At 37.2% G+C, this 13,421-nt stretch overlaps 1 protein-coding gene across 1 annotated transcript in view; it reads left to right on the top strand.

The window, feature by feature from the left end:
• SRP72 (signal recognition particle 72) overlaps positions 1-12,851 on the top strand; it is a 35,596-nt gene extending 22,745 nt beyond the window's left edge. Inside the window, exons 16-19 of the mRNA XM_037989410.2 lie at positions 858-995; positions 5,218-5,255; positions 10,288-10,447; positions 11,466-12,851. Of these exons, the coding sequence (XP_037845338.1) occupies positions 858-995; positions 5,218-5,255; positions 10,288-10,447; positions 11,466-11,643 (514 nt within the window). The 3' untranslated portion in view covers positions 11,644-12,851. The remainder of the gene's footprint in view (positions 1-857; positions 996-5,217; positions 5,256-10,287; positions 10,448-11,465) is intronic.
• Positions 12,852-13,421: the final 570 nt, after the last annotated feature.

Below are 13,421 nucleotides of genomic sequence, written 5' to 3'. Positions count from 1 at the left end.
AGTATTACACGTCACTATTTTAAAAGTGAAATACTATTTAGATTATCAAATTCATTTTTTTCAGTATACCAGATCCAAATTAAGTTATTAGAAATAAGCAATGGCTGCAAAATAGAAAAATAGCTTCTAATATATGTGTTTTGACTGAAGCTTTTTCCATTGTAAATTGCAACTAACAAATCCTCCTTTTAACTAGTAAAACCAAAAAATGACAATTTGTTGATCAGTGTGATGAAAAATGCGGCAATGGATCCAACTTAGGGTTCAGTTTCATCCAGAAGCAAAAATGAAGTCAAAAGGATATAGCGTCTTTTCCTCCAAGTTCAAGTTCAGCAGCAAGGAAAAGAAAAAGCGTATTTTATGTGGGTAGTTTTGCATGATTCTGAAATCTTATTTTCGGATTCAACTACTTAGGTGACTTGCTTATCTCAAATAGTTACTTGATACGCAAATTCGATGCCCTTATTGAGCTTGGATCATATGTGCTACTCTCATCAGAGTGTGTTCCTAAAACTGAGGTGGGTTGGTGGATGCTAAGCAGTCTCAAGTTATAAACTTGATAGTTGTTTTGGAATGGAGTTTGTATTAAGCCACCACCTTGCTCCACATCACTGAGTTAAGGAATAGAGGATTAGATTATGACTCCTCATGTTCTCCTTTCAGAATACTGTGTGTACTATATAATTGATATGGCTTGTAATTGTTATCGTATAGAAGATTTAGGAACATTTTTTGCTTTTGTTGAAGGTCATCAAGAAAAGACAGTCTTCCAGTGTCAATAGATATATTGGCAAACATATATATATAAATGTGTGTGTTTGTGTACATTATGTTCCTGAACTCCTGTTCTATCACAGTCTTAGTAAACACTTGCCATCATCAGATAGTATGTCTCTAAAAGTAGATGTTGAGGCTCTTGAAAATTCTCCTGGTGCTACGTACATTCGGAAGAAGGGTGGAAAAGTTACTGGAGATAGTCAACCAAAGGAACAAGGGTAATATTTTTCGTTGTAACATTCTCTAATGCTGATTTTAAATTAGACAAAGAATAAAAAATATATTCTTACAGAAATTTTGTATGAATAAAGTTCTAGTTCTCTTTGTTTCTTTTCCATTTCTTTCACTGTGCCCAGCTCTTTGTCCTTATTTCCTTCCCTTTTCCCTCAGCCCAAAATTAACCTCTGGTATTTTTTTTTTTTTTTTTTTTTTTTTGAGACGGAGTCTTGCTCTGTAGCCCGGGCTGGACTGCAGTGGCCGGATCTCAGCTCACTGCAAGCTCCGCCTCCCGGGTTTACGCCATTCTCCTGCCTCAGCCTCCGGAGTAGCTGGGACTACAGGCGCCCGCCACCTCGCCCGGCTAGTTTTTTGTATTTTTTTTTTTTAGTAGAGACGGGGTTTCACCGTGTTAGCCAGGATGGTCTCGATCTCCTGACCTCGTGATCCGCCCGTCTCGGCCTCCCAAAGTGCTGGGATTACAGGCTTGAGCCACCGCGCCCGGCCTCCTCTGGTATTAATTTAATCTATTATTCCAGAAATTTTTCTTTGTGTTTACACACACAGGTGGTTTACGAATTTTTTTTTTAGATTAGTTTATTTTTTCTTATTTAGTTTCTTATTTGTTTGTTTGTTTGTTGAGACAGAGTCTTCCTGTCTCCCAGGCTGGAGTACAGTGGCACAATCTTGGCTCACCGCAGCCTCCGCCTTCCAGGTTCAAGCAATTCTGCCTCAGCCTCCTGAGTAGCTGGGACTACAGGCTAATTTTTGTATATTTAGTAGAGACAGGGTTTTACCCTGTTGGCCAGGTTGGTCTTGAACTCCTGACCTCAAGTGATCCACCCACCTCGGCCTCCCAAAGTGCTGAGCTATAGCCAGTTGTTTTTTATAGAAGGAAAATTGTACTGTACTTAGTGTTTTCCAACTTGCTTTTATTTAATGGGTTTTAGAGATCTTTCCACATACTAAAATGTGGACATATTTCATCCTTTTTAAACACTCTATAGGCTGGATGTGCCTTTTTTTACCTATAAGTTATTGTTGTATATTTAGTACATAATTTAGTATATGATTTATTTTGCTGATTTGAAGAAAAGGTTAGTCGGTTTCATTTACTTAGAAGAAGTCAGATTTTGACTCTTGTTTGTTCCATTGTCATCTTAAAAATATAGTTAGAGACCTACAGTAAAATGTTTTAAGATTTTACTTTTGACTCAGAATGAATAGAGCATGGAGAAGATAAAACATTTCCTTAGCTTTGTGACTTTCATAAGTTTTTATTACTTTCTCCTTTTTTGAATGCCTTTTGAAATCTAAATTTTTCCCTAACTTAAAAAAAAACTCAGCAACAGTGACTGATTTCTTCCTAACAAACTCTGCATTTCATAAAAAGCATTGTCGTTCTCATAATAACTTCCAAAACTTTTAATAAGGAATTGGAATCTCAAAGAGGTTACATTGTTCCAAATTCCATTTCATCTTACAATTATAAATTCAGTTGGAGTTCTTAAATGGATTTTCAATTAAGTATGTTTACTGTTTTTTTTTTTCTTCACCAGACAGGGTTGGGTAACAACTAAGAACACACAGTTCCTTCTTTAGCCTGGCATAGTGGCATTTGACTCTAGTTCCAATTACTTGGAGGCTGAGGCGGGATGATCGCCTGAGCCCAGGAGTTTGAGGCTCCAGTGAGCAGTGATTGCGTCACTGCACCCCAGCCTGAGTGACAGAGAAAGACCCCCATCTTTAAAAGTTTTTTTTAAAATAATCTTTCTTTTTTGTTGTTGTTGTTTGTTTGTTTTCTTTTTTGAGACAGTCTTGCCCAGGCTGGAGTGCAATGGTACAATCTCAGCTCACTGCAACCTCTGCCTCCTGGATTCAAGCGATTCTCCTGCCTCAGCCTCCTGAGTAGCTGGGACTACAGGCACCCGCCACCACGTCTGGCTAATTTTTGTATTTTTAGTAGAGACAGGGTTTCACCATGTCAGGCTGGTCTTAAACTCCTGACCTCAGGTGATCCACCCGCCTCAGCCTCCCAAAGTGCTGGGATTACAGGCGTGAGCCACCGCACCTGACTTTCTCTTTTTTCTTAGACAATCATTAAGATATACGTTGAATTTTTAAGCTTTTAAGTTTAAAAATAGTATTTTCAGTAGGCATTACTAGTGCTCTTTATCTTACTAAAAGTTAGTATTTTGTTATACTAACTTTTGGATGCAAAGGTTTAGTTTCTTTTAACAATACACTATGTGATAGGTTTACGCTAGGTGTTGATCAGAAAATAAATCATGGCACTTGCTCTCAAAAGAACTTGAGCCCTGACGTGGTGGCTCATGCCTGTAATCCCAGCACTTTGGGAGGCCGAGGCAGGTGGATTACTTGAGGTCAGGAGTTCGAAACCAGCCTGGACAAATGGTGAAACCCCATCTCTACTAAAAATACAAAAAGTAGCCAGGCGTAGTGACACACGCCTGTACTCCCAGCTGCTTGGGAGGCTGAGGCAGGAGAGTCACTTGAACCCAGGAGGTGGAGGTTGCAGTGAGCCAAGATCGCACCACTGCACTCAGCCTGGGTGACAGAGTGAGACTCCGTCTTAAAAAAAAAAAAAAGGAACATGAGTCTAGCAGAAGGAAATATATTTAAACAATAATTGCAATAAAGATTGCACCTGCTGTGATTGTACAGGGCATAGAGGAGTACACCGGAGGGAATAGTCACTTCTTCCTGAGGACAGTGGGAAGTTAGGAAAGGCTTCATGGAGAAGATGATTGTGTTGACTCTGAGGAAGATGAGGACGAGGTAGGCAAAGGGTGAGCTAAGGCAGAGAAATAAGAAAGAGCAGAGAACCGTTGGGAAATTTTAGTATGGCTGTGGAGTTTAATTTGTAGGGAGACAATTTAGAATACTATTGCACACTCTGGGTAAGAGATGAAACACTCAAGTAAGATAACAGCATGTTACATTTCTTGTTTGGGGTATCATGAGGGAACTTTCACAATTGAATGACTTGTAGAATGAATTGTTGCTGTCTCATCTTTAGTTCACTGTTTCATATTTCTTGAGTTATATCACATAAGAATATATAGAGAGATGTATATTTATGTTTTTCTCTGTTCACTAGAGCTTTCAGAATGTTTTTTTTTTTTTGAGATAAGAGTCTTGCTCCATCACCCAGGCTGGAGTGCAGTGGTGCAGTCTCGCTCACTACAACCTCTGCCTCCTTGGTTCATGTAATTCTCCTGCCTCAGCCTCCGGAGTAGCTGAGATTACAGGCACGCACTGCCACATCCAGCTAATTTTTGTATTTTTAGTAGAGATGGGGAACTCCTGACGTCAGGTGATACCTGCCTTGGCCTCCCAAAGTGCTGGGATTACAGATGTGAGCCACTGTTCCCAGCCACTTTCAGAATGCTTGACAATTATTATTATTATTTTTTTTATTATTATACTTTTAAGTTCTAGGGTATGTGTGCACAACATGCAGGTTTGTTACATATGTATACATGAGCCATGTTGGTGTGCTGCATCCATTAACTCGTCATTCACATTAGGTATATCTCCTAATGCTATCCCTCCCCCTGCCCTTGACAGTTATTTTGAAGTGTTAATTTGTATGCCCTTTTTAGTGCCTTTTTTGGTCAATGTACTTAATACATATTTTACTTACATTAAAAAATTAATAAACTCACAGGTTTAAAATATGAAAGGTAAAAAAGTATAAGAGTAAGTTAAAAGTCTTCCATCCGTGTCTACCCACCTCCCTCCCAGGACCATAACCAATGTAACTTGTTTTGCATCTCCTTCCAGAGATAATTCTTTGCATGTATCTGACCTACACGTGTTCTTCTGGCAAAAAATTTATTCTCTAAAGTCTTGCCAAACATAGAGTAACTTACCAAGGGATTGTAGATATTCATGCTTGTGCAAATTACTTTTTACATAGACTTAATGTGTGCCACTGAAAAAAATTTTTCAATGTAAACAATCTATTTTCGAATTATCACCTCTGTTTTCTAAAGTACCTTCCAAAAATTATAGTATCTGAAGCTTAATGGACTTTAACCTGAATCAAATCTTAACTAGTTTGTTAGCTTTGGTGAGCTGATACCAAGTCTTAAACCATGTTTATGATAAGTGCCCAACTAACTCTTACAGAGCGCTTACTTAATGCTTTATAAATATTTTATCACAAAGATGGTAATGATTTTTTTTTTCTCTTTGTAGACAGGGAGATTTGAAAAAGAAGAAAAAGAAAAAGAAGGGTAAGGCATTAAAAAATCTTCATAAATTTTCTACAAGATAAATGTTTGATTTTAGCCCCATATAGAAATATTTGGACATAAATATACTGCCCTCTCTTATATCTTTGAAAACTTTTTATCTTGACTATAGCTAACATTTAATTTTATTCTATTACTTTAAAGATTGCAATTTACTAGTTTGCCTAGATTCAAATTGTTGTTCCCTCTTTTACTCTGACTGTGGACAGGCTATTTAATATACCTGCCAGAGTTTTTCATATGTGGAATGGAATATGATAGTATATATCTTGTAGTAGTAAATCAGATACTACATGTAAAGTTCTTAGAGTGGTGCCTGGCACAAAAGTAAGCCCTTACACATTATGATGTTTCTGCTACACATAACTACAAAATTCCATCAAACTAGCTTAAGAAAATTTACTGTTTATAAAGTTGGCAGTCTAGAGGAATGTTAGCATCAAGGTTGGTTGACTCAGTATTTCTATCTCTTTGTTCTGCTGTCCACAAAACAGAATCCCATTAGAGTCATACAATGTATACTGGAAACAGTCAGGGCCACATACTTGTCATTTATATTCATCACAACAAAGAAGCCCTCTCCAGATTTGGCAAGTATTTCTCATTAATCTGATTTGGCCAAGTAGGTCAGTGTCCAGCCTTGAATTATTAACCAGGGAAATAACGTGCATTGATTGGCTTGGGGAGTGGCTTTAATCTCTGGAAAAATTGGGTGACATTACTGTGCTTTGTTTTACCTCGTCAGATGTTATCCTTGGAGCCACCCAAGTTCCTGAGGTTTTGAGGAATCTATTATATAAATCAGATTATTTCTTGATTTTGCTCTCTACCATCTTAGGATACGGGTTTCCCAAGACTTAGCTAAGTTTATTATTACTCTTCCATCTGTTTTCCAGCTACCAAAATTTTATTGACAATATCTTTTCTTCTGTTCTTCCTTTAATGTGTTTTATTACCATTTTAGTGGAGTTTGAGGAAGGTACACAAGCTAATGTTTGTATCCATTTCACTGTCTTTAACTGGAAGTCTTATTGGTTCTTTTGTCACAGTACTTGAAAATTGGCAAACATTTAATATTTGTTTTGTGTATTAGTAATACTGCAAGGAAACAGCTGATAGCTGTAGGTGGTAATAACCTAAAATTTTACTTTCTTTTCTATTTTTATAGTTTCCAGATGAATATTTTTTAAAATTTACAAGTGATGTATGCTTATTCTAAAAACAAAGGTAGTTGATACCTATCATTATAGAATGGCATAAAGAGTGTAAAATTCCCTGCCCAGAATTCATGCTTCCAGCCTGACCAACATGGTGAAACCCCATCTCTACTAAAAATACAAACATTAGCTGAGCATTACTCATGCGTGCCTGTAATCCCAGCTACTCAGGAGGCAGAGGTAGGAGAATCGCCTGAACCCGGGAGGCCGAGGTTGCAATGAGTTGAGATCACACCACTGCACTCCAGCCTGGCAACAGAGTGAGACCCTGTCCCCCCATCCCAAAAAAAAACATGCTTCCAAAGACAATTACTTAACATTTTTGTGTGTGTATATATGTATATATAGAATCAAACATATATCATTAGGTACTGAAAGTTGAACATAATATAATTTGTTTTAATCTTCACTTTAGACTGAATTGTGAAGAACATTTTTCCAGATTAATAGATGCACTTCACTTTATTTATTTATTTATTTTGAGACGGCTTCTCGCTCTGTCGCCCAGGCTGGAGTGCAGTGGCACGATCTCAGCTCACTGCAAGTTCCACCTCCCAGGTTCACGCCATTCTCCTGCGTCAGCCTCCCGAGTAGCTGGGACTTCAGGCGCCCGCGACCACGCCCAGCTAATTTTTTGTATTTTTAGTAGAGGCGGGGTTTCACTGTGTTAGCCAGGATGGTCTCGATCTCCTGACCTCATGATCTGCCGGCCTTGGCCTCCCAAAGTGCTGGGATTACAGGTGTGAGCCACTACGCCTGGCCTGCACATCACTTTTTAACCCAATTGAATAGGTTGCTATACTGTGGGCATATTATAATGTAGTCATCTTCATTGCTAGACATTTAAGTTATTTTACTGTCTTAAAGAATATCAGCCCACCCATACCTTGCCCTATCCATCTTTAAAAAAAAAAAAAGAAAAAGAGCGTCACAGAGAATATTCTCTTCTTAACTTTGTATCTCTTGGGTTTCTGCACGATAAATTTCTAGAAGTCTATAAATTTCTAATGGTGCTGTCAGATTAAATTGCTCTCCGCAAAGGCTATACCAGTATACACTTCTCCTAATATAGTGTTGGTGAGTGCTTCTCACCATTTCACCAACACTAGGTATTACTGCTTTTAATATTTACGAGTGTGATAAGAGTTTTTTACCCTTCTCATTTTTAATTAGTGAGGGTGAACATCTGTTCAGAAGATGAATTACTTTCCTTTCTCCTGACCTACCTTAATTATAACTGAGTCCATTTTTCTTTGAGTGATTTACATATTGATCGGCAAGAATTCTTTTATATTAAGGATTTTTTCCACTCTTCTATTATATACTTTGTATTTTAAATTTTTTCTTAGAAATATATTTTTTACTAAATAAAGATTTTAAAATTTTTATATAGATGTATCTGTGAAGTCTTTTTCTTTATGGCCTCTGAATTTTTTTGTCACGCTGAGAAATAAGGCCTTTTCCCCCTTCGATAAAATTCAACACCCCTTCATGCTAAAAACTCTCAATAAACTAGGTATTGATGGAATGTATCTCAAAATAATAAGAACTATTTATGACAAGCCCACAGCCAATATCATACTGAATGAGCAAAAGCTGGAAGCATTCCCTTTGAAAACCGGCACAAGACAAGGATGCCCTCTCCCACCACTCCTATTCAACATAATATTGGAAGTTCTGGCCAGGGCCATCAGGCAAGAGAAAGAAAGAAAGGATATTCAAATAAAAAGGAAGTAAAATTGTCTTTGTTTGCAGATGACATGATTGTTTATTTAGAAAACCCCATCATCTCAGCCGAAAATCTCCGTAAGCTGATAGGCAACTTCAGCAAAGTCTCAGGACACAAAATCAATGTGCAAAAATCACCAGCATTCCTGTACACGAATAATAGACAAGCAGAGAGCCAAATCATGAGTGAACTCCCATTCACAATTGCTACAAAAGAATAAAATACCTAGGAATACAACTAACAAGGGATGTGAAGGACCTCTTCAAGGAGAACTACAAACCACTGCTTAAGGAAATAAGAGGGGACACAGACAAGTGGAAGAATATTGCATGCTTATGGATAGGAAGAATCAATATCGTGAAAATGGCCATACTGCCCGAAGTAATTTATAGATTCAGTGCTATCCCCATCAAGCTGCCATTGACTTTCTTCACAGAATTAGAAAAAAACTACTTTAAATTTCATATGGAACCAAAAAAGAACCTGTATGGCCAAGAGAGTCCTAAGCAAAGAGAACAAAGCTGGAGGCATCATGCTACCTGACTTGAAACTATTACTACAAGGCTACAGTAACCAAAACAGCATGACACTGGTACCAAAACAGATATGTAGACAAATGGAACAGAATAGAGGCCTCAGAAATAATGCCACCTATCTACAACCATCTGATCTTTGACAAACCTGACAAAAGCAATGGGGAAAGGATTCTAGCCATATGCAGAAAACAAATTGGACCCCTTCTTTACACCTTATACAAAAATTAACTCAAGATGGATTAAAGACTTAAACCTAAGACCTAAAACCATAAAAGCCCTAGAAGAAAACCTAGGCAATACCATTCAGGATATAGGCACAGGCAAGGACTTCATGACTAAAACCGCAAAAGCAATGGCAACAAAAGCCAGAATTGACAAATGGGATCTAATTAAACTAAAGAGCTTCTGCACAGGAAAAGAAGCTATCATCAGAGTGAACAGGCAGCCTACAGAATGGGAGAAAATTTTTGCAATCTACTCATCTGACAAAAGGCTAATATCTGGAACCTACAAAGAACTCAAACAAATTTACAAGAATAAAACAAATAACCCCATCAAAAAGTGGGCAAAGGATATGAACAGACACTTATCAAAATAAGACATTTATGTGGCCAAGAAACATGAAGAAAAGCTCATCACTAGTGATTAGAGAAATGTAAATCAAAACCACAATGAAATACCACCTCACATCAGTTAGAATGGCAGTCATTAAAAAGTGAGGAAACAACAGATGCTGGAGAGGATGTGGAGAAATAGGAACACTTTTATACTGTTGGTGGGATTATAAATTAGTTTAGCCATTGTGGAAGGCAGTGTGGCAATTCCTCAAGGACCTAGAACCAGAAATACCGTTCAACCCAGCAATCCCATTACTGGGTATATACCCAAAGGATTATAAGTCATTCTATTATAAAGACACATGCACACTTATGTTTATTGCAACACTGTTCACATTAGCAAGGACTTGGAACCAACCTAAATGCCCATCAATGATACAGTGGGTAGAGAAAATGTGGTACACATATACCATGGAATACTATGCAGCCATAAAAAACGATGAGTTCATATCCATTGCAGGGACATGGATGAAGCTGAAAACCATCATTCTCAGCAAACTAACACAGGAACAGAAAACCAAACACTGCATGTTCTCACTCAAGTGGGAGTTGAACAATGAGAACACGTGGACACAGGGGAATATCACATACCGGGCCTGTGGCGGGGTCAGGGTAGGAGGCGAGGGGAGGGATAGCATTAGGAGAAATACCTAATGTAGATGACAGTTAATGGGTGCAGCAAACAACCATGGCACGTGTATACCTATGTAACAAACCTGCACGTTCTGCACATGTATCCCAGTATAATAACAAAAAAAAGTAAGGCCATTTTGCCTGCTAGATTATACAAATTAAACTTTCTCAAATAAATTCATTTCCATTTTAATGTTATTTATTCCCAGGCTTAGAGACATTGTTTAAATCAAACTATCTCAAAAATATTATGATACATCTCTCTTTATAATTGTTATGCAGGAAAATTGCCTAAGAATTATGACCCAAAAGTCACCCCAGATCCAGAAAGATGGCTGCCAATGCGAGAACGTTCTTACTACCGGGGAAGAAAGAAGGGTAAAAAGAAGGATCAGATTGGAAAAGGGACCCAGGGAGCAACTGCAGGAGCTTCATCTGAACTGTAAGTTATTGCTCCACAATTGAGGACACTTAGAACATACATTGTTTCTGAGATTGACTCAAGGCTACTAGTGAGAATTTAATATATGTTAAGTATGAGAAATGTAGTGATGTATCTTTGATAAATGTTTATACTACACTTATGTAAATGAAAGAAAATATATTGCCTTTTTAGACTAGTTTTTCCTTTAGTTTTTACAATACAGTCAGATAGTTTTAAGTATTTACAATATAATCAAATATATATTGTGAAATATATATAGTAAAAACTATTTGTATTATAAAAACTAAAGAAAAGTCTCAAAAGGCAACTAAATACACTGAGTCATTCAACTAAATAAATGCCTAGATAAACAGATGTAAATAAATAATATGACTAGAAAGAAGTGTTAGAAATGTTAATATGTTCTGTATGGTAGATGAGAGGTTATTTTTAAAATATTTTTTCTGGCCAGGTGCGGTGGCTCACGCCTGTAATCCCAGCACTTTGGGAGGCCAAGGCAGGCAAATCACCTGAGGTTACAAGTTCAAGACCAGCCTGGCCAACATGGTGAAACCCTGTCTCTATGAAAAATACAAAAATTAGCCTGGTGTGGTAGTGCGCACCTGTAATTCCAGCTACTTGGGAGGCTGAGGCAGGAGAATCACATGAACCCAGAAGGATCACATGAACCCAGGAGGCAGAGGTTGCAGTGAGCTGAGATGGCGCCACTCCTCTCCAGCCTGGGCACCACTGCACTCCAGCCTGAGGGACAGAGCAAGACTCTTGTCTCAAAAAAATAAAATTTTTTATTTTCTATGCTTTCTAAAAATTGGCATGTGTATCATGTTTTACTTTTCTTCAATAAAAACAGTAAAAATGTTATTCAAAAGAAAAGTCAGTAGGGAGTTGGGGAGCTTACCTTAAAAGAAGTAGAAAATGTTAAGTGTGATAAGTAAAACCTATATACATACATTTTTATACTCTCCCTTTGTTGAATATATGAGTGACCAAAAATGATCTGATCTAATGATTTCAGGGATGCCAGTAAAACTGTGAGCAGCCCACCCACCTCCCCAAGACCTGGCAGTGCTGCAACAGTATCTGCCTCTACAAGTAACATCATACCCCCAAGACACCAGAAACCTGCAGGGGCTCCAGCAACAAAAAAGAAACAGCAACAGAAAAAGAAGAAAGGTGGAAAAGGTGGCTGGTGATGAGAATATTCTTGTTGCAGGCTGTTTTTAAACTAGTCTCAGTGACACTAGGAATATAATAAAGGTAACACAGCAAGAAGCACAGAACTGCTCCCTCTTCATCTCCATATTTTCATAATTTCTTGTGTTTCAAATAGGGAAACATCTTCCTCAAAGTCTACCTAGTGAGATGTGGCCTACTGGTTGCCTCATAGCTTTGTACAGATTATGAGGACTGAAAATAATTGGGCATTTACCCATCTTGGTATCTGTTGTATCCTTTATCTGTGTGTGCTGATTCAATCTTTTTTCAGTTTCACATACCTTATCTAAGGTTTCCCAGGATTTAAACAGAAACTATTTCTACGATTTCAGCTGGAGTCTGAAGATACTTGTTTCTGTTCAAGTCCCACTTTAAATTATGTCTTAGGAGGCCTTAGGAGACTGAAAGTGGAATCTTCTGAGCATTCCTAAATATCTGCTTAGAAATATCATGTGATAAAGAGGGACCTTCTTAATACACTGATGTTCTTCACTTAATTAAATGGATGGCCACAAGAAAAATAAAGTAAATGTCTTAAATAATTTAACCATAAATTTTCTGTCATGTGATACTGGAATATGGGATTATTTTCATATTTTTATATATATATATGACTCCTTTGTGCCCCATGTCATTTTCAGATTATGTAACATGCTGATACAGCACCAGGAAAGAACTCAAGGAAAATATATCAATGTAAGAAGTTGACTCTTAGACCTAGTGTTCTGAGGTCAGATGGGTTTGGACTGTCTCAATCAGAAAGATTAATGACTATTATCAAGAACATGAACATTGGTTTCCTACATAGAGAGGAAATCAGTATCTGAGTTTGCATACCAGGCAGTATTAAAATCTGACAGATCTGTTTGGCCCATTGATAGATATTCAAATGGTGTCTCCTTCTGGTTATGGATTTTGACCATTGATTATCTTTCTCAATGTAATGAAATATTTTACAGTCAATTTGTGGTGTAAATGTTGCTCTTGTCTTTCCTTGCTTACAAACTGCTTTCACATTGAACAGCTGTGAGACAGACACATTGAGATGCCTGCCCTTGTTAGTATTCATTTTATGCTGCCCAATATATCATTTAATTTAGACTTAGAAGTATTTCCTTGTGATTATATTACTCTGTCCTTGTTAATAAAGTGCTGCTGTGTTTGACTCTGAACGTAACTACCAAAACTTCTTCAAAGAGTTTTTTTATAAAAGACTTTCCTCCTTTACAAGAAAGAAATGGGGTGCTGCCTTTCTGTTCAGTAAAAGCAGAATCTGCAGTGGCATCTAAACAAGAGATCCTTTTTAAATACAAATGATGTATTGTGGCATAATACTTTTTTGAGCTCTACAGAGAACAGTCTTTTGGTAATAGTGACAGATATTTATTACTTCTGAATATATACCCCATTATAGGAATAACTGTTACTTATTTAGGATTCCATCATTGAAAATTTTAACCCAAGGCACAGCAGTGAAATTTACAGTTCTCAATTTAGTTGTCATTATTGATAGCATTAGTCATTGCTGAGCAACTGAAACTTCTGTTCAAATAAAGTTTTAATTGTCAAATGAAGTATAAATACATGAACCTTCTAGAAATATTTCCTCTTTTGGATAGGTCTTTAACCAGTACATATATATACTTTGTCAAATATATGGATGTGTATGTGTACATTTATAAAAACCAGTATGGATACATCCATTCACTGTGGTACATTTTAAAATAAAATATTTTAGCAGTGAATATGGATTAAG

The sequence above is a fragment of the Chlorocebus sabaeus genome, chromosome 7 (genome assembly GCF_047675955.1).
Source record: "Chlorocebus sabaeus isolate Y175 chromosome 7, mChlSab1.0.hap1, whole genome shotgun sequence".
NCBI classification, from domain to species: domain Eukaryota; kingdom Metazoa; phylum Chordata; class Mammalia; order Primates; family Cercopithecidae; genus Chlorocebus; species Chlorocebus sabaeus.
This window is presented reverse-complemented; position numbering and strand designations above follow the sequence as displayed.